The sequence below is a fragment of the Manacus candei genome, unplaced genomic scaffold (genome assembly GCF_025592945.1).
Source record: "Manacus candei isolate 608988 ecotype Guabito, Panama unplaced genomic scaffold, ASM2559294v1 h1tg000024l, whole genome shotgun sequence".
NCBI lineage: Eukaryota > Metazoa > Chordata > Aves > Passeriformes > Pipridae > Manacus > Manacus candei.
The window spans coordinates 131459-150412 of NW_026138072.1; the positions used below are offsets into that span (position 1 = coordinate 131459).

General features: G+C 34.3%; 1 protein-coding gene across 6 annotated transcripts in view; it reads right to left on the reverse strand.

Moving 5' to 3' along the window:
- Positions 1–18954, reverse strand: part of KDM4C (lysine demethylase 4C) — a 263533-nt gene that overhangs the window by 31370 nt on the left and 213209 nt on the right. For 5 of the 6 annotated variants that reach the window (XR_007904638.1, XM_051788242.1, XM_051788244.1 and 2 more), the window contains one exon: positions 3386–3571. The exons of the other annotated variant lie outside the window; for it this stretch is intronic. Coding sequence is in view for 4 of the 5 variants with exons in the window: in XM_051788242.1 (XP_051644202.1) it covers positions 3386–3571 (186 nt within the window). In the remaining variant the exon portion in view is untranslated. The remainder of the gene's footprint in view (positions 1–3385; positions 3572–18954) is intronic. 6 annotated transcript variants of the gene reach the window in all.

Sequence of the window (18954 nt, forward strand, 5' to 3'; positions counted from 1 at the left end):
ACATGTACATTTACCTTTCAATTCTTGACTTCAGCCTACTCAGCTGTTGGGGGCAGGGGAATGGATCAGATGTAAACTAAAGACTATTAATTGATTTATCTATATGAAATAATAGAAGAAGTATTATATTACAGAAACACAAGGAGATATAGTTCTATTAAAAGGCTTAAATCTTCTCTGAAAGAAGATACATAAACTCTTCAGAGAAGATGGAGGGCAAACTATAATATTTTAAGAGACAATATAGATTCCTTTAATGATAAAATATTCAGAGAAGGAATGCCATTTCTCATTAAAAAAATAGTAAAACCAAGAAATGCATTCTAGCTCAAGGAGAAGATTATTTCTTAGTATGTTATCTTGGTAGGATTGTAGATTTATTTCTCAGAGAAAAATATTCACAAGTGCTCTCTGTAATTGATTGCATGTCCCAGAAAACATTTCCTGACAGAAAATCTTAAGAATTTATTGATGTTAAGAATGTCACTTTTGATTAGAAAGGACAGCTGTTATGTAAAGGAGTCTATCAGATTAAAGAAACAGCTGTGGTGGTAACCAGATTATTGAGAAAGCTGTGGTTTAAAAAGTATGATTTTCTTTAATGGTATGAAAGCCAAGGATGAACTAAGATAGTGGCAGAAATACAGAAAACAACCAGATACAAAGAAAAAAGCTAATCTCCCCTTCTGTGTGCAAACTTCAAAACAATAAGAGGCAAAATTACTTTCTCCTTCATTTTCTGCATGGCAGTACACAAAACCCTTGTTAAATACATAAACTATGTATATATGAATTCATAATAACTATCATGAAATAGGTATCTAATGTATATCTAAATACCTAGAAACTTTTTCGGGAGAGGATCCTCAAAGGTCTGAGACTTACTTGATACAGGAGCATAACTCTCGTATCATCATTTACTCCTTGGAACTCCAACTTAGGCACAGAAACTATGCGTGATATTTCAAAAATACGCCAGCTCGTGATTTTTGAATGACATGCCCTTCTGAAGGCACCCCTTCATCTCTCTGAAATGTTCAGGGGCTGGCAGTAGTTAGCAGACAGTGGTAAACAATGCATTACTCAGGTTTTCACTAGGAAAAGAATCTACAGCTTCCCCTTGACAGCACCCCTTCATTCCATGTGTGCTAGAGAGGTTAAGAGCTGGTCAATAATAGTAGAAGATAATTTTAAATAGCTCCAAAAGTAGCAACAGCAGGGTTTTGGCACCCCCTGTTTTGCCCTTTCTAAAGACCGTTAGTCTTTCAACATAACTGGGGCTGCCTAGATAGCTTCTTCTGTTCACAATTTCCAAATGAAACATCAGCTCCAAGCATACGCTTGTCTCCAGCCAGCTTTCCCTGATCCTCAGTACTGTCTTTGCTAATCTTATATGAATCCTTCAGGAGGCTGAGTGGCTTTGAAAAGGTATTTTTGGTTTGTTTTTTTTCCCTGTTAGAATAGTTGCATACAACTTCTTTTGCTTATTTTCTTGTGTATGAAAGAGTTCTTTTAATCAAAACGAATCCATGCTTTTAAGCAAGGAAGCTAAAACAACAGCAAAAAAAAAAGTTCATTGCTATACCTAATGGTGAAGAGCAATGTAATTTCTGCTTGAAGGAATAGTTAATAGCTAAGAAAAGCATAACAAGAAAATCAATGGTGAAAAAACTTCCAAAGGCTTAAACATGTGATTAGATTAATTATTCAAAAGACAGAGTATAAAACCAAGCATGTAAAAACATATGGCAACCTCCTTTGTCTCAGGAGTAAGTTAAAAATTTTACAGAAAAAGATTCTTTAACAAAGCATTTGATCTTTCCAAGTTTTGGCCCACTTAAAAACACAAAAGCACAATTTTTCTTTCTCTTCTGCAAACCTGATTTTAATTTGAACCATGGGGGAAAAAAGATAATAATACCATATTTTTTTCAAAAATGTTGGTGCTAAGTTTCAGGAAAGGATATAGTAGTCCCATTCCAAGCTACTTTGAATGTCCTTCACACAAGCTCTTAAACAGTAGCTACATAAAATCCTGTTTCCCCATAGTTGGTGGCTTTTTTTTCTTTGGCACTACTTAATGCAGGTCAAGTAAATCACTAAGAAAACATGTAATTAATGGGACTGATGCAACTCCCACTATCTTGAGTATAAAGACTTGTCCCAAACAAATATTAGAAAACATTTTGGAAGAACAGCCCTATTTTTACTGGCCATGATTTTAATCCAGTAATTTTGAACTAATGATAATGTTTTTAAAAAACTCAAGGAAATACCTTAAGTTGCCTGTACAGATAGAGGTTTAAGTTTGTTTGTTTGTTTTTCAAACCAAACTCATTTTCTTGAAAAATGTTTGAAGAAACTAAAACCATATCAAGTGTACTGGTTTAACATGTTCATTCATTCTGGAAAACAAAAATATTCAAAAAATTTAACAGTTCCACAGAAATTTTATATAGGCATACACAATACATCTCCCTTTCGAAGAACAATCTGCAGATTGAACACTCAAGACTGATTACTCTAGTTGGGAGGCATTAAATTTTACTACACTCAAAACACAATCTTACTCTTCAGTAGTCTTGTCATTAAGACCAAGGATTCACTGACAAGCACTAGAAACACCAATATATATTATATAGACATTACCTGGGTTTATGTCTTTCAATTCTAATGCATAAAGGAGAAAAAAAATTTGCAACCTGACTAACTTATCAAGCTCTTTCCTTAATAAGACCATGTTAAACCTTCTAGTTTGATAGGAAATAAAATATAGTTTTAAAAGCCCATGATAAACGGTAAGAGTTCTCTCTTAACTGAGATAGTAACCATTTAAATAAAAGGCATGAAAGTAATTCTTCATGTGTCTCATCTAAAATTAAAGGTTCCTCCTCAGCACAGGATAGAAATAAAAAGGCAGTCATAACATGAATTTTCATAGCATGCCAGTGTTACTTTGCCAGATGACAGAATAATTATAATCGGGTATTTTCAAAAGACTGTTTGGCTGCAGAACAAAGATCTTACATATACACCATATCCATTATCTCACTGGATCTGTGAGTATTTGCAAGATATTATGATCTGAGTATTATAATACACTTCAGGTTAACAAAACAAGACAACTCAGGGATTTGTTCTGGCTGTCAAAACAATATATTCAAAAAGGACTTTAGTGCAAACCTGTTAGGCATATCAGGTATCACTTCTCCCAGGTAACAGCATAAGAAAAAATTTTTAAGATGTAATAGATTGCTATGTATGGAAATATGACAGCCAGAACTATTATAATACATACTGTGGATCCTTTCTTCCTTTTTCTCTGGAAACATTACTTTAATTCTGAAATTCCATTTTTTAACAAATAATGAAACACATTCCTCACCACATTGTGGTTGATCTTGTGCCTGAAACATGTCATGTAGACAACAAATGGCCAGTCATCAGGTTCCATCAGCACTCCTGCAGCATGGGCGCAGGTAACATGGAAGGATGTTGTGCAGTGTCCATATGAACACTGAATGCAGGCACCAGAGATTTTCTTAACTCTCTGTCTGCAGAAGATACATTTCTGTAGAAGCAAAATAAACAGAATATTTACTGTACTACTCCAACTCCATTCACTTCTGCAAGTAACTCAAGGACTAAAAAGTTATTTGTGATTTACTGACTACATTTTATACCTTGCAGTATGCCCAGCAAAACAACAAGCATTTATGAATTACAAGGTAACTTAGCAATATGATAATTAATACATAGCACTTTTGCCTTTTTGCATAAATTTGAAGTGTTCCAGTGCTATAGAGATAAAACTGATAGACAGCTATTTAAAATTTTAAATTCCATACTTTGAAAATTAACCTACTCCTCCTAAAATAGGTATAACGAAAAACCTGCATATGATTCTGCAAAAAACAACAGAAAGACTCAAAAATAAAGAGAAGAGAAATGTAGGGCTAAAGAGGACTTCCATGTATCATTTAACTTAGCCCCCTAGTTTGAAGCTGGACTAAATATATATATGTAGACAGTCTTTGGGAGATGGCTAATCTAACGTGTTCAGGAAAGAGTTTCTACAACATCCTAAGATAGCCTGTTATGGTGGACAGACCTCCTCTAAGCTAGAGATGTTGCCTTTATCTCAAGCCTTTGCAGAATTCCACAGCTGAAGGCTGCTCTTACACCCCTTCTTATTTTTTAGTCCAGTTTTCATTGGTTGTGTATTGAATATAATGTTGACACAGTACGCTGTATTCCCCCATGTCAGAAATCAAAGTTTTATGTCAACAGCTTCACCGGTATCAAGACTGACTTTTTTTCCTTTTCCCAAGTGACAAAAGTAAGGAGCTGATAGGAAAAAAAGATGAAGGGACATAAACTAGATTAACTCAGTCTGGGAAATAAGCTCCAACATGCTAAAAAAGACAATATAAGATGAACAGTATCTTGCCACCAAAAGACATTACCAGTAGATAGAGTAATTACTTCAGTAACTCCTATGGAGAACTGTTTTACATCACATATGGGAACTATCTTTTAAAACTCTCATTATGATAACAAATGCAAATACTATTGATGATCATAAAATTATCTCAAATATTATAAATACAAACATTTTATGTAATGACAAAAAACAATTAATTTAATAAAACATAGTGCTGGAACAGTGATTACTTCCATTTGTTCTAAATTTGCTAGCCACTGATTTTTGTTAAATACCCTCTTGTCTGCCTATGTCAGGAACACTAGCAAGAATAATTTTAATTTATTTTTACTGCATGGTTAATAATCCAAAGTATTTACTATTAACTCACATCCAATTGTTTTTCACAGGTTACTGGAGAATTTTGTTCTCTACTGTTTATTGATTTTCATATCCTGAATAAAACCTGCAAAAATTTTGTTATATAAATCAGCATTTACATAGTTCCAATGGCTTCTGGCACTCAGTTTGTGACTCAAATAATGCTTTTTGCAAGGGCTAGCCCTGTCAAGCTCTTGCAGGGTTCTAGTTCCCATATCATTCTGAATGTGAAATACTCTACAGGTTTTGCCTTCCCTCTGAAAGCAAACTTCGCACAAGCAGAACTTAAGAGTAGCATCTAGCATCTGGAACTTAGTGAAAAATTTTATTTATCATTCACTAAAAGGACCAGAACTCAGCTCAGTCTACTGTAGGACCATCAGGCCTGAAAGACTAGTAAGATGTAAAGATGATTTTGCCATCAAAAGAAATGTTTCAGAGACTTCACTGATATGCTTCCATCTCATTGTGCATTTGTGCTCATCTGCAAGAGGTCATTTCCAGATAAGTAGAGCAACTGGTTCTCAAGGAAGCTTAAGGATGTTTTTTTTATAAATACACGTTCAGAACCAACTAAACAGAAATTCCAGAAAGAAAATACAATTGAAATCTAATTTGTATCATGTCTAGACAATGAGTTCATGTAAATACACAACTCCTTTTTAAATGCTTTTTCACACGGATATATACATAAACTCACCGATCAGTGTAGTGGAAGAAAAAAGACTGAAATACTTATGAGTATTAAAAAAGCCAAACCAAACCAAACCAAACCAAAAACCCAACCAACCAAAAAAAAAAAAAAAACCAACCAAAAAAAGCCTACCAAATAAGAAACCTCAGGTGTGTTCTCATTAAAACACTCCAAAAATGTAGTTCAAACAAAATGTAGAGAATGGGGAAAAGAAATAAAGTAAAAAAACAGCTAAACTAGCGCTAACTGAAGAAATTGTAATGTTATATAAGGAAATGCTGATTCCCTTAAATTACTGGCTACACTTGCACAATACAGTGAATATGCAAACATTACAATGTGGTTGTAAGTTTCCTCTGCATGTTACTAAAGTATCATAAAAACCTGAGAGACGCAGAAATCTAAAACAATACATTACATGAGTAATGTTTCAGAAAAAAATATGTACTTACAACTAGATATATGCACAATTGTTCTCCTATATTAATATTTTAAGGTTTCTACTCTTATATAAAAGGAATACTGGTTGGTCATACGTAAATGTGTGAATGCAGACTTCAGGTCACATGACAAAAGTGAAGAAACTCCTGTGTTTTAACCATGCAATAAATCCATCTCACTGCCAAGTACGAGGAAGGTAACTGTTACATCAGTTAACTCCAAACACACATTAAATCTTTTGTGCTACACTCGTACACTCTTCAGGTATCTAAAAGATTAAGATCATGGATGTGAATGAGGGAAAAAGTTTCTGTACGTGCAGAAAAAGAAAAAACACCCTATTTCTCCCTAAGCTTAGGAAACACCAGAAAAACTATGAAAACCTTTCTTCTTTCAGAATGCACGAAAAGAATCAAGGTAGGCAAATAATGAAATACGTTTCCTATTTTCTGTAAGATGCTGTGTCCTTTATACAAGTATGACACCAAGAGGGATGACACAGATGTACCTCAGCCTTCCAAATGTGTCTCAAACTTCTGAATGAATTTTGAAAAGTACATGTGAAAGACAGGTGTACCAGCAAACTACAGCTTGCATAACTATATCAGGCAGCATGGCCTCATTCAGACATATGAGAAAAAGCTCCTTCCTGTTTGAAACTATACATCAAATAGTTAATCTATTACATTTTATTAATAAAATCAGAACCTACAGAATAAAAGCAGAGTAAACTATACATTTTTGGAACATTAGCTGAGCTACATACCAAGCTCTATATTAGCCATAAGAAGTAAATTGAACTGTGCTGTGTCTGATCCATAGTGGCAACACTTCCTCTCTTCAGCTCTCATACTCTCACCTGGGGCTTTACAACATATGAATTTAAATTATTTTTTCAACTTTCCCCCTCCCATGGTAATATTATTTATTATAGAATGGGGATACACGGAAAAAAAAAAGCAGGAGGGGGAAGAATGACATAAATGTAACAAAAAAACCCCAACAAAACCAAACCAACCAAACAACCAAAAATCAAACCCACAAAATGAACAAACCTGACATACCATGAACACATTTTCTGAAATACAATAATGCTAATTCAATGCCCAACTGACAGTTTTCCATTAGCTTGAAACAACAGCTGTTCCTATCAGCTAAAGCAAATTCAACATTCTAGATGGCTAGGAAGAATGTCATTTTGACAAAATGATTGCTAGATATTAGTGCAAAGCAGAGACCAAGGGGAAGGTAGCTAAGGATCAATCTTAATCAGAGACCCAGATGCAAAATGAATTGGAGAATAAATAAAACTGTTTATATAACTGGAGATTAAGAATATAGGACAGAACAATGTACTGCAATTTTCTAGATTGTGAAATGACCTCTTTTTGCCCCCCCCCCCAAAATATTCTGCTGCAAATGGATTTCGTAATCATGGAATAGCTCTTTAATATTAATAGTTTGCAAATCTATAAACAGAATGGATTTTAAAGAACCAGTCTGAGGAAAACGAATGCCAGTATTTTACAGAAGAAAGCCCAGTGATAGCTTTCATAATAATTTTTATGCATCCTTATTTAAAGAATTTAATATTGCTTCCCTCCAAAAGAGTGATATTTACAAATAAAATTCAAGTCCCTAAAAGGATGATGAATCAATCACAGTAGCAGTGCTTTTTGATGTAAGGATTTATGAAAATAAGCACAAGCTGAGGTTGCAGCAATATGCCAGGGCTAGATTTTGGTAAACAATCTAGAGTACTGATTTCCCCCAAAATTATTTCTATGCCTTGGCACTTCTGCTTATGTGAAGAAGTTCACTGTAGTAAAGCATTAAATTCTACAAAAAGTAGCTCTTTCAAGAGAATCTCTAAAATTATTAAATTTCCAAATATTACTAAAAATCATCTCATAAGAGTTCTGCTGCTGGTGCTGCAGATGGTTATTAACTACTAGTCAGTAACCGATTTGTATATTCTCATCCTCATTTATATATTTGTCATTTTTTTGCTTTATAGGTATTGTTGGAAATAAACACTAAGAGATACCATTGTAAAGATTAGGAAATTAATGACAAATCATTGGTAATTTTTTTTCTGTAAGATCTCCTTTAGCATCTCTGCATTTCATAATGAACCTGCTTAACTTCAGAATTTATATTACCAGACAAGCAATATTGCTGTTATGTGTGATTACACTATAGATATGAAATGTCAGTCCTACTGTAACCAATAGTAAAATACCCATAACTTTTAACAGAGCAAAGATTTTACAGAGAATATTGACAGAAGGAGCTTCACCAGCTTATCAACTGTTATAACCTGAGACATCCAGTATAAATCGCACAGAGAATCTAATCTTTTCCTTCTCCATTCCAAAGCCATAACATGGATTAGAAGTGAGAAAAGATTACAGTCCAGTTGTACTGCAAGAGTGGGTAGCAAGGTACTGGCACAAAGATCCATTAACGATGCACAGTGCAATCAGAAGATGTACATACTATGAAGACATTTGACACATTATCTGCAGATCAGTGAGCGCTTGTTGTCTGCACATTCTTTCAGAATACAAAGTCAGCACTTAATTTTGGCAGAGCACATAGTACGTTTCTATGGAAACAAGCTCATTATTTTTTTTACATTTCATGTTTCCTTTTATTCCTGATTAATCTAAACCAAGATGAGTATTTGAGCTATGAAACTGACAGAGCTTAGAATCAGAACATGTGAAAAAAGAGTTTGTTAGATGATCTATTCTACTTCATTGTTCTGTATGTTCAGTCAATTACATAAAATTAACAGGAGTGGTGTTAGACAAAGTATCAAGAGACTATTTTGCATCCCTCTGGTATTTCAAACATAACAACTACTACCTCAGGGGGAAAAAAATCCAGTGCTTGTAGAAAACAATTTGTAATTTCCTGCCACTCAGTAAGTCTGCCTATTGCATGGGGCTATGGCAATATAAAGATGGCAGATATTATCTAGATGTAGGGGAAATCCTATTGTAAATTCCAGCAGAGAAGTAAACATAGTACTTACACATCAGTAGCAATTAAAAACAGTAATCTTATATTGTGATAACTCTGCAATAATGTAGTTTTGGGTCTACTCTCAGTGAGTAAACTTGCAAGTCATTACTTAATTTTGAATTAAACACGAAAAGATACTGAAATTGTGCCAAATACACATATTAATATACAATTTTAAGAGCTGATAAAATACAACCAGAACTTGCCAAAATCATATATAAATACAGTATACAACTATTATTTCAGTCAAACTGCTAATGTACCAACAGCTTTTTAATTCATAGGAAAGACAAATATATAGTGCAGAGTTAAGAAAAACCTTGTTCCTTCTGAAGCATAGAATGTGTGATTGTAATGAGTCATTACACTGTGGGTTGAAAAGGAAAGAAAAAGAACCAAAGAAAACAAAACACTTGGTGAAGAAGTACTTATTTCAAAAGTGCCTGAAAAGGTTTGTATTGCTGTGATACACTATGCAGTCTCCTAAACTGGTAAACGTAAGCGTTGGGAGCCAAAAAGTAAGTAAAAGACCTTGTTAGAGCTGTTGTCCGCACAGTGGTACTCACCACAACAGTACCTTATGACTGTCATATCTGGGGAAATAAACTGCTGTGTATTTATTATCAGTACTTTTGAATTCCTCAACATTTGTAATCACATTTCAATACTAAGCACAGCAGTTAAGTCCCTACTCTTTTGTCCAGCTACAGCAGTACCATTAGCATTCTATGCTGTCGGAGATACCCAGAAAGTACTTGAGATGTCTGTAATTCTACCCTAGAGATCTACTGATAAAAATACCATATAAACATATCTCTACTATCTCCTCAGTCTTATTATCAACAAATACTAAAAGGAAAACACTCAATCACCAACATCTCCTTTAAAAAGAAGAAACACTACACACATAGTGAATATTCAGCTAGCACACAGCCACTGAACAAAAGAACAACCCCTTCCTTCTTCCAGACTAATATACACCAGGTGACACTGAGAATTTAGTTGTCCTAACTATTCTTTTGTCCACTTCATATTCACCTGCTTTCTGAAATGTGACCATGACCCCTCATTTTATAAGGAGACTGTCAAGATTTTAGCTCAACTATAGTTTTTATACAGTCATACATATATATATTTTTAATGCATTTTTATTAGAGGACAAAACAAAGCTTTTTCCCAGAAAATGTTTCTTCCCCTATAGCTTTGGAATGATGTGGGTGTTTTTTCGTGTTTTTTTTCCCCATAATTGTCATCTTTTAGCCTCCACATTTTACTATGTAAACAATTAAACACACAGGCTTAAAAGGGGATTTTTTTAAGACACATTGTGTCTGTATTCAGTGCATTTTTCAGGCATACTGAAATGAACAAGAAATGATTGATGCTAGTATTGGAAGGGCAAAATTTCAGGAAGATTAATACAGGAGGTTGGAAAGAATCTCCTTTTCTTTATTCTCCAGGAAGAAAGCATTTTTATTAAAACTTTGCTTCATATTTGCATAGACCACTTTGAATAGATTTGCCATTTACACACAGGCTAAAATAACTGACAAGCTGTGAAATACCACTTATGCTGAAAATGTGATGAGGCATCAATTCACTGCCTCACTGCTGCAGCCTCCAGGCATCCCAGTATTATATTGTAACTGCACTCTTTCCAACCGATTCCTATAGGACTTACTGGAAATTAAAGGCAATGGTCAACTTCAGATTATTTTCTGCACTCCAGTCATCTGGTCACAAACCCCAGTATGTAACACAGAGACCAAACAACTGGGTAAAATGAGAGCTAAACTATTCTGAAAAATAAAAGAGGTTGGAGGGAACCTCTAGAGCTCATGTAGTCCAACAACTCGACAAAGCAGACCTAGATCAGTTTGCAACAAGGCCCATGCAACTGAGTTTTGAATATCTCCAAATACCCCTCAACTTTGCTGGGCATCTGTTCAAGCATTCGACCATCACTTTTCATAGGAAAAAAATCCTTTTCTTTCACAACATTGGAATGCTCTGATTTGTGTTCTTTGCCTCTCAAGTTACCACCACACACCTCCCCCAAACAACCATCTCCATCTTCGTTGTATCCTCTGACTACCTAGGTATAAATAGCAGTAAGATCTCTGAAAAGAGGTGTCTCTTTCCCAGGCTAAAAATAATTAGTTTACTCAGATCCTTTGTACAAGTCTTGTGCTCCAGACCTGACCATCTCAGTGACCTTTCATTGGGCTTGCTGCCATATGTCAGTAACAGGGAGACCAAGTGCAGTCCTACAAAAGCCAAATAAAAGGGAAGGATAGATTAATACTCTGAGCCTGATGGCTACAGTATTGCAAATCATGACCTGGATGCAGTTCATCCTCTTTGCTGCAAGGGCATAGCGCTGATTCATGTTCAACTTCTCCACCAGGATTCCCATTGGTTTTTCCGCAAAGCCTATCAAGGTAAATTCAAGTGCCAGACTTCGTATTATTCAGATTTCAAAAGAGACAGATCCCCCATAAAATAGAACAAAATAGTTAGAGAAGATACCTAGAATTTGCCAACTCAGAAAAGCCTTTAACTGACAATGAACAAAGAACTTTAAGAGACTGGGTGGCCATTTCAAGCTCCAGTTCTTCATTAGTTGTCATTTAATGCAAAGCACTGCTTTGAGTAATAGCACTATTTATACTTAGTACAGAGATCAGCACTGTTTCTACATAGTTTATTTTATAATAATTGCTTAACTGTACTTTACACGAACACAAACAAACACACAGAGAGAAGTTACCATTTTAAGAGAGCACTTAAAATTAGAACACTGAGATACAGCATTGAAAGCATTATATTCTTAGCAATATCCTGCAAACAATTTACTGAAATGAAAAAATGCAAAGTCGCTCTTTATTGAAATAAAGGTATCACCATCTCTGATCTAATAAGCTATCCTTCTGAGAATGGCTGGTCAGTAAGGTGATACCCATGAACTAAAAAGGTATTTCCATACACATTCCAAAGAAAACAAAATTACTAAAGAGACAATCATATAGAAATCAAGACATGCAAGTTTAAATGCTCAGAAGCAAGAATCTTGTCAAGCTCAAACAGAAACCTCTGATGACAATAAAAGCACAAATATCAAAATTTCATCTACCTACTAGTACGACAGTGATGTGCTGCTTTGCGTCTTAAAAGATTAGAAGATGGGAATTTATTTTAGTGTATGTCCTCTGGGCAAGAAGAGGTCACGGCCAATTATGTAGGTGAATGCACTTTGCCCCTGGGAAGGAAAATATTGTGTCTGTGAAGTACACTGAATGAGGGCACAGCTGCTTGTCAAGTTGTTCTCTGTTGAAGGGAAACTACTGTGGACAGAAAGCACTACTAGAAAACTAGGGTAAGTAAAAACATTTAGTGTGGTTATGTTACTGGCCAAGAAATACCTGGCATCTCTACAGTAAATCCAGCAAATGTGAGTCATGACATTTCCACGTGCTAACAATAGCACATGAAAAACCAAATAAGTCAAAACTTAAAACAGAGAGCTATTTCACACTAGAACTATATGGGGTATTTTTGTTTGTTTGCATGGGGGTTTTTTATGCTGGTTGGTTGTGAAGGAGTCAAGGCACACATATGTTTAACATTCTCTGTATCACAGAAAGTTTATTTTTCATTTCTGAAAAGCCTGAAGGACTTTATAGCTTACCAAGAAAAGATTATTTCTGAAGCTTTCAGCCAAAAATCAAAATCTATTTTTCAGCAGAGTTGATGCTAACATTATACCTAACCAGAAAAATAGTGTCATTTGAACAGACAAAAGTGATAAGGCAGTACAGAAAATGTGTGACATTCTTTAAGACAATATTATGTATAAGAAGTTTAAAAAAATCCACAATCTAAAATTAATCAGTTTTATTATCTGAGAAACAGAAAGCTATTTCTAAATGCCTCCTTCATTTCTAAATCCTGTACTAACTTCACTAAGTAAACATTTAGAATAATCAGATCCTGCTGCAGAAGAGGGTGAGCCTTGTCTTGGAGTATTTAGCCATAATAAAATGACATATCATTGCTCCTTTTATTCTGAAATATATTAGTTGTTAAAATACTTAATATAATATAATAATATAATATAATATTATTACATTAAGTATATTAACAATATATTATATATTAAGTATATTAACAATATAATATAATATATAATATACTGATTGAACTGGTTATTGGCAAAAAATGCAGAAGCAAAAACTGGAATTATAATATGTTTAATATGAGTTGCTCTTTCCCTTTATCTTTTCTTCTTGCTGTTGCTTTCCACAAAAGATTTAAAAAAAAAATAGAACAATACGATGTCTTTATTGTGGGCAGGTACGTAAATGACCTTTTGCTTAAAAAATCCCATATAGTATCATTCTTCTTGCATAAACCCAAAAGTATGTGGATGTCAGCACAGTTGTAAAGCGTTCCAAGTTTGCCATGGAAACAACATTCTTATTGCAAAATAATACAACTGCTCACTGTGGACTATTGGCATGAAAGCTCCCAATCCAAGCTCATTGACAGCTTGTGGAGTGGACAGATGAGGCATGGAAAATATTTTAAATTAGTTCATTTATCTTGCTCAGACATGGGAAGAGACGGAGAATTTTTCATGTTTATAGAAAAAAAGCAGAGAGAGAGAGAGAGAGAGAGAGAGAGAAAGAGAAAGGGGGAAGGGGATAAGGAGGAAAAGGCAGGGGTAAAAAGGGGGATGAAATAAGAAAGATAGAAGGGGCATAAAAGTAGGATAAAGGAGTGATGGGCAAGAGGGGAAAGGAGGAAAGGAAGGGAAAGGATAAAGACACCACCTAACCATCTTTTTATATAAATTATTACCAGTTAAGCTAAATTTCACAGACAACGCATTTTTTTGTTCATCAGAAAATATAGACCCCAACCCTAACTAAACAAGCACATTTTTAACTGGTTTTATCTTCATAGTTTTCCAAGAATAAACACTAGTTCTTTTTACTGCATCAAACACATCCAGATTTAAATTGTTTTGTCCTAAATATTCAGATTATAGATATTTTTCAAACATACTTCAGAAACTATGCCATACACATCCAAGATGAAGAACACAACAGACTAGATATTTAGTTAATACAGTGTCTTATTGCCATGGACGTTACTGGAGCCCAAGACATTGTAAAGGAAATGGCTCAAAGGACAGAGTAATGTACTGCAAGCCAGATGACTAATTTTGTTCCCGAGATTCCAATGTCGCCTAAGAGTGTGATTCTGACAAACTCAGGGATAGAGTTCCTACTCCTGCTTTGGACTTGTATCACTCTATGGTTATGCCTAGAAAGGCAGCCTAGTACTGCATCAAACGCATAGAAGATCTAAATATACCTGATATGTACATGTAAAACTTCCTTGAGAAGCTCACAGAGCATCTTGCCACAGATAATGAAGTGCATGAAAATTTACACAAGAACATGGAATTCTTTTTTATCAGAATAATGAAGAACCATTACAAAGGTCTGCAATTACTGATTGTTTCTGCAGCGTCAGTTCTAATTCCATATAGAGAGAGGCTTTGACTCCTATTTATCTATTGAAATGTAAGATATTATTCTAAAAGTAAATGCTAAAGTTAAACAATGCAGTTTAAAGAGAATCTGAATAAAAATAAGTGTGTGTCTTAGTTATTTCTGACAGAGATACCACCTTTGGATAACATTTGATTGCATTTTGTACAGCAATTTCCTGTACGCACCTCAAATTTTGCTTCATATAGAAATATATATGTTTAATCTTTATGTTTTTAATTTATTCAGTATGTCTTCCTCTTTACCCAGCTTTTCAGACACAACAATTAGGCTTGAATAAGGTCAGAGTTTTCCTCACATCTTTATCTTCAATGTTTTTTATTTTTTAATTTCTCACTCTGGGAAATGCTTCACATCCTTGATGGACATGGAATTGATTTGTTTAGTGTGAGTATTTAGCAATGACTGCTACTGAAGGGCAAGTTGGGCTCTCTTCCACATGATACCCAGTCCAATAAAACTGCATGACAGAAAGAAAATTTTTATAAGCTATCTTACCTATTCTGTGCCTGCACTGATCCATCTATTTGATCTAAGTGGACCCATTTATCATGTAAACTATTTTGTTCAATTTTAAAATATCCCTTTTAGCATCTCCGCCATCTGGCTGCACACTTTTATCTCCCCAAAAGCATAATCCCTCACTGTAAACAGTGAGGGAAAAAATTTGTTAAATTATGAAGTTCTAGTCTATGAGCCCGTTGGCCCAGTTGCCCATGGTATAATTTTGAGAGCTTCTTTTCTTCTGCTTTTGTATTACAAATAAACTCCTAACTACAGGTTTAATTTTAAAAGTAGTTTTTTTCAAGTTCTCTGTCAAAGGTTGTATCAGCAACAATACACAGAAAAGTATGAAAGCCCAATATTTTAAAAGTCACAGAGCAGGAAAAACACATAGCATATAGTCTGACTTTTGATACCAATTTTTAAAACTTCTTTTTGACTAGTTAGACTCCTGGAAGATATCCTTTCTCTCCACATAATGCAACCAACTCCTGCGTTAATGGACCACTAAAAGATGCTTCATTGTGTCTTAATGGCATAATACATTATAGAAGTCAGGTGAAGGAAAGAATTACACCTCTCAGTCTAAAGACGTGTCATATAAAAAGCCATAGCTGATATTTCCAGAAAGAAATATAATGACAATTTGCAAATATAGCACTGTCAAGTAATCAGTGAATTTCTGAAAACTTGTCTATCATAGAAAAGATTTTTTACAACTTGTCCAGAATTCAACTAAATTATTGATTGGAACCACCAACACTGATTTTAATATACCATTCATATATCTAAGCATCTTGATTAATTTTGGAGCAGACAAGTACAATATTTCAAAGAATAATTTATTTATTTTAGATCCTACATACCCCTAAAATGACTCACTAGATCTATGCTTGATCGGTCAAAAATTCTAAATGTTTATTCACGAACTGAGACAGCACACAAACATTTCCACTCATACACTGTCCTGTTGCTAAACACAATCTAATGGCTCAGTACAAGAGAAAGAAGACACAGATATTTAGATCCCTGAAGTAAAACAGTACAGAACAACTAATACAGTGATATGGAAGCACTCATGATACACAAATTTTCTAGGTAACTGTGCCTCATTAATATACTTATTTCCACAGGTCTTTGCAATATTAAGACTAATAACTCCCCTGTGATTCCTGTGTGGTAGGGGCGGCACACACGGTACAAATCAAATTCTTCTATACAGTGTAGTTGGTTCAGCACCCTTAGAACAGCATTCCAGACTTTTCTGAACTGAGGGAGTTCATCATAGTCTGAGATCACACAGGAGGCAACACTGAGCATCTGGATACCACAGAGACCAAAAAAAAAAAAATCTCTGGAAGCAAAATTGATCAGATCTTTCTGATTTCTTGAAATTGTTGCAGATCAGCCAAGTCTGTAGATGATATAACTGATACTTCCCCATTTCACACTGATGGGGTTGACATAGATCTACATAACAATGGTTCACCTTTCATTTATAACTTCATTTACAAACAGCAGCTTCAAAAGTGAGGTCACATTAGTTAATCACACTTTTTAAAAAGTTGGGGTTTAACCTATTACAGAACTGTTTTTAAAACAACAAAGGAAAGCTGAAAAAAGCAAACAACATAAAACTGTTGTTATATTTAGGATTCAAAGTATATGTTTTATTGTTTTCACGGCTTCACTCAGAAACACTAATTCTTTTTACTTCTCTCATTTTATCTCATTATTTTACTAATTTTTTCTTATTTATGATTAACAACAAGTTTTTAAGCTTCAAGGAAGTTTGCCCAGAGAAACACAGTAGAAGATCCTACTCAGTTCTCAGAGGTATTTATCAGTAAGACAGAAAAAGGTGAAGAACATAACAAATTAAAAAGCAAAAGGAAAAATGTTTTATTCTAACATTAAATTTTTACAAATGTTATTGTATTCATTCATTCTTTAAAATACTAATCCTACTTTTTTTATGTAAATGTTCAATAAAAGTAAAAACTTTTGTCAATTTCCTCTACATCCTTTTGCCCTGGAGATACTAGATACAAAGAACTGTGTGATCTAGAGCTGAAAATTAATGACTATTAAGTGAAGATGAGTTTAGTTATGAGAAATCAGGCAAACAATTGTTTTGAATAAAATTATTGAAAATTTTTTTTGAGTCCTAGGAAGTGCATTCTGGGATCATGGTGACAAGCTGCACAAAACCAATTGAGACTTCTTGGAAATCTCCACAACCATGGCTGGCCTGGCATTTCCACTGCAGAAATCATGACTCTGTATGAACTAACATGAACTACTCTGTGCAATTGTGAGAACAGACTGTGTCACTTTGATTCGTTTTGTTTTATTGCACTGAGACAGACAGAAGAGATGGGTGCACTTCCACAATCTACTTGTATATATTTACTACAGTACACTTTGCACACTGAACCGATGGAGTTTACAAAATTGTTTGCAAATGAGTTCCAAACACTCGCTAGCTTCTTTCATTTTGTTTAACATACTTCTGAAAGAGTACATTCAAAGTCACAATGCTCACTGTATCACTTCCAGAGTTGTTCCTTGGGTAATTTTTATCTCTAATCTACTGCTTTCACTAACTGAGGTCATCTCAACCTGAATCTGTTTCACTCTATCTATGAGCACTTAACACCTTTTAAACTTGACAATATCTATCTTCGTTCTCATTGAAGTTCCTCTCTCAATCATTATTTTTCTATCAACAGCAATATGAGGAAAATAGTAATCATCTTCTTTTGATTTAATGACCTCTGTAATTTATTAGACACACAAGTATCCTCATAAGTATGAGCTGAAGAAAAAGTGAAGACGTAAGTAAAGCTCCTAGGAACTTTTTAACTCATGATATTTTCCAATGGTACATGACCGTATTTTAAATAAGCAATGTGGTCCTCTCAATTGTCAATAAAAAGTAAAAGAAATATGACTGTATATGTTCAACATACATATGTACCTACCCTTTATGTAATCTGAGTAGCATTTTTTTCTTTAGCTGCCTTTTTCATAATTGACCTTCTATTCTTTCCTTTAAATACTCCCTAAGTCCCCCAAAAGATAGTAGGATACAGAATAGAATGCACAGAAGTATAATTTATTTTAAGCTCTGTACTCAATGACTACCACCAAGACTACTAAAGCAGTGGAAAATATCCAAATAAGTTTTATCATTTAAACTGATATACCATGTGGTAACCAAAAGCAAGCAATAAAAGTCTGGTTGGTACATGAAACAAAGAATAGTTAGAAAATAGTAGAGGTAGATGCATGTACGGTCTAGGTTTCTTTATACAAAGGTCAGTATATTTTAATAAAGTCTGTTCTCGGTGTTTACATAATTTCTACGTATGGTCAAGTTTGTTCATAATTCCAATAGTCTTCCCACACCGTGTGGATTTCGCAGTATTAACTACCAGAAGACAAAAGATAGAGATTCAAAAGGTGTAATAAAATAATTATTGTGGTTCCTATTAGCAAAAAGAAGACAGTATGTATTTCAGTGCTCTCGTTAAGACCATTTAAATTTAAATACTGTAAAAATGTCGAGTTTAGAAAAAATACGATTCATCATGCATCGGTTGGGCGTTATTTCTGTTCCTTGCTGCATGCTGGAGACAAATCATATTGCTTTTCCATGATTAGGTATAATTTCTCCACATTAATTTTTGCTGATTTTTCAATTCAGCAAACATGAGGAAAAACTAAGATGTAGCAAATACGCCCAATACAATTGCATATAATTTTTATAGCAGAAATCAGGACAGAAGAATTTCTCACTGAAAAACAAACAAACAAACAAACAAACAAACAAACAAAAAACCATAAAAAAACCCAAACAACCACCACCAAAAAACCACACCACCAGAAGTAATGAACAG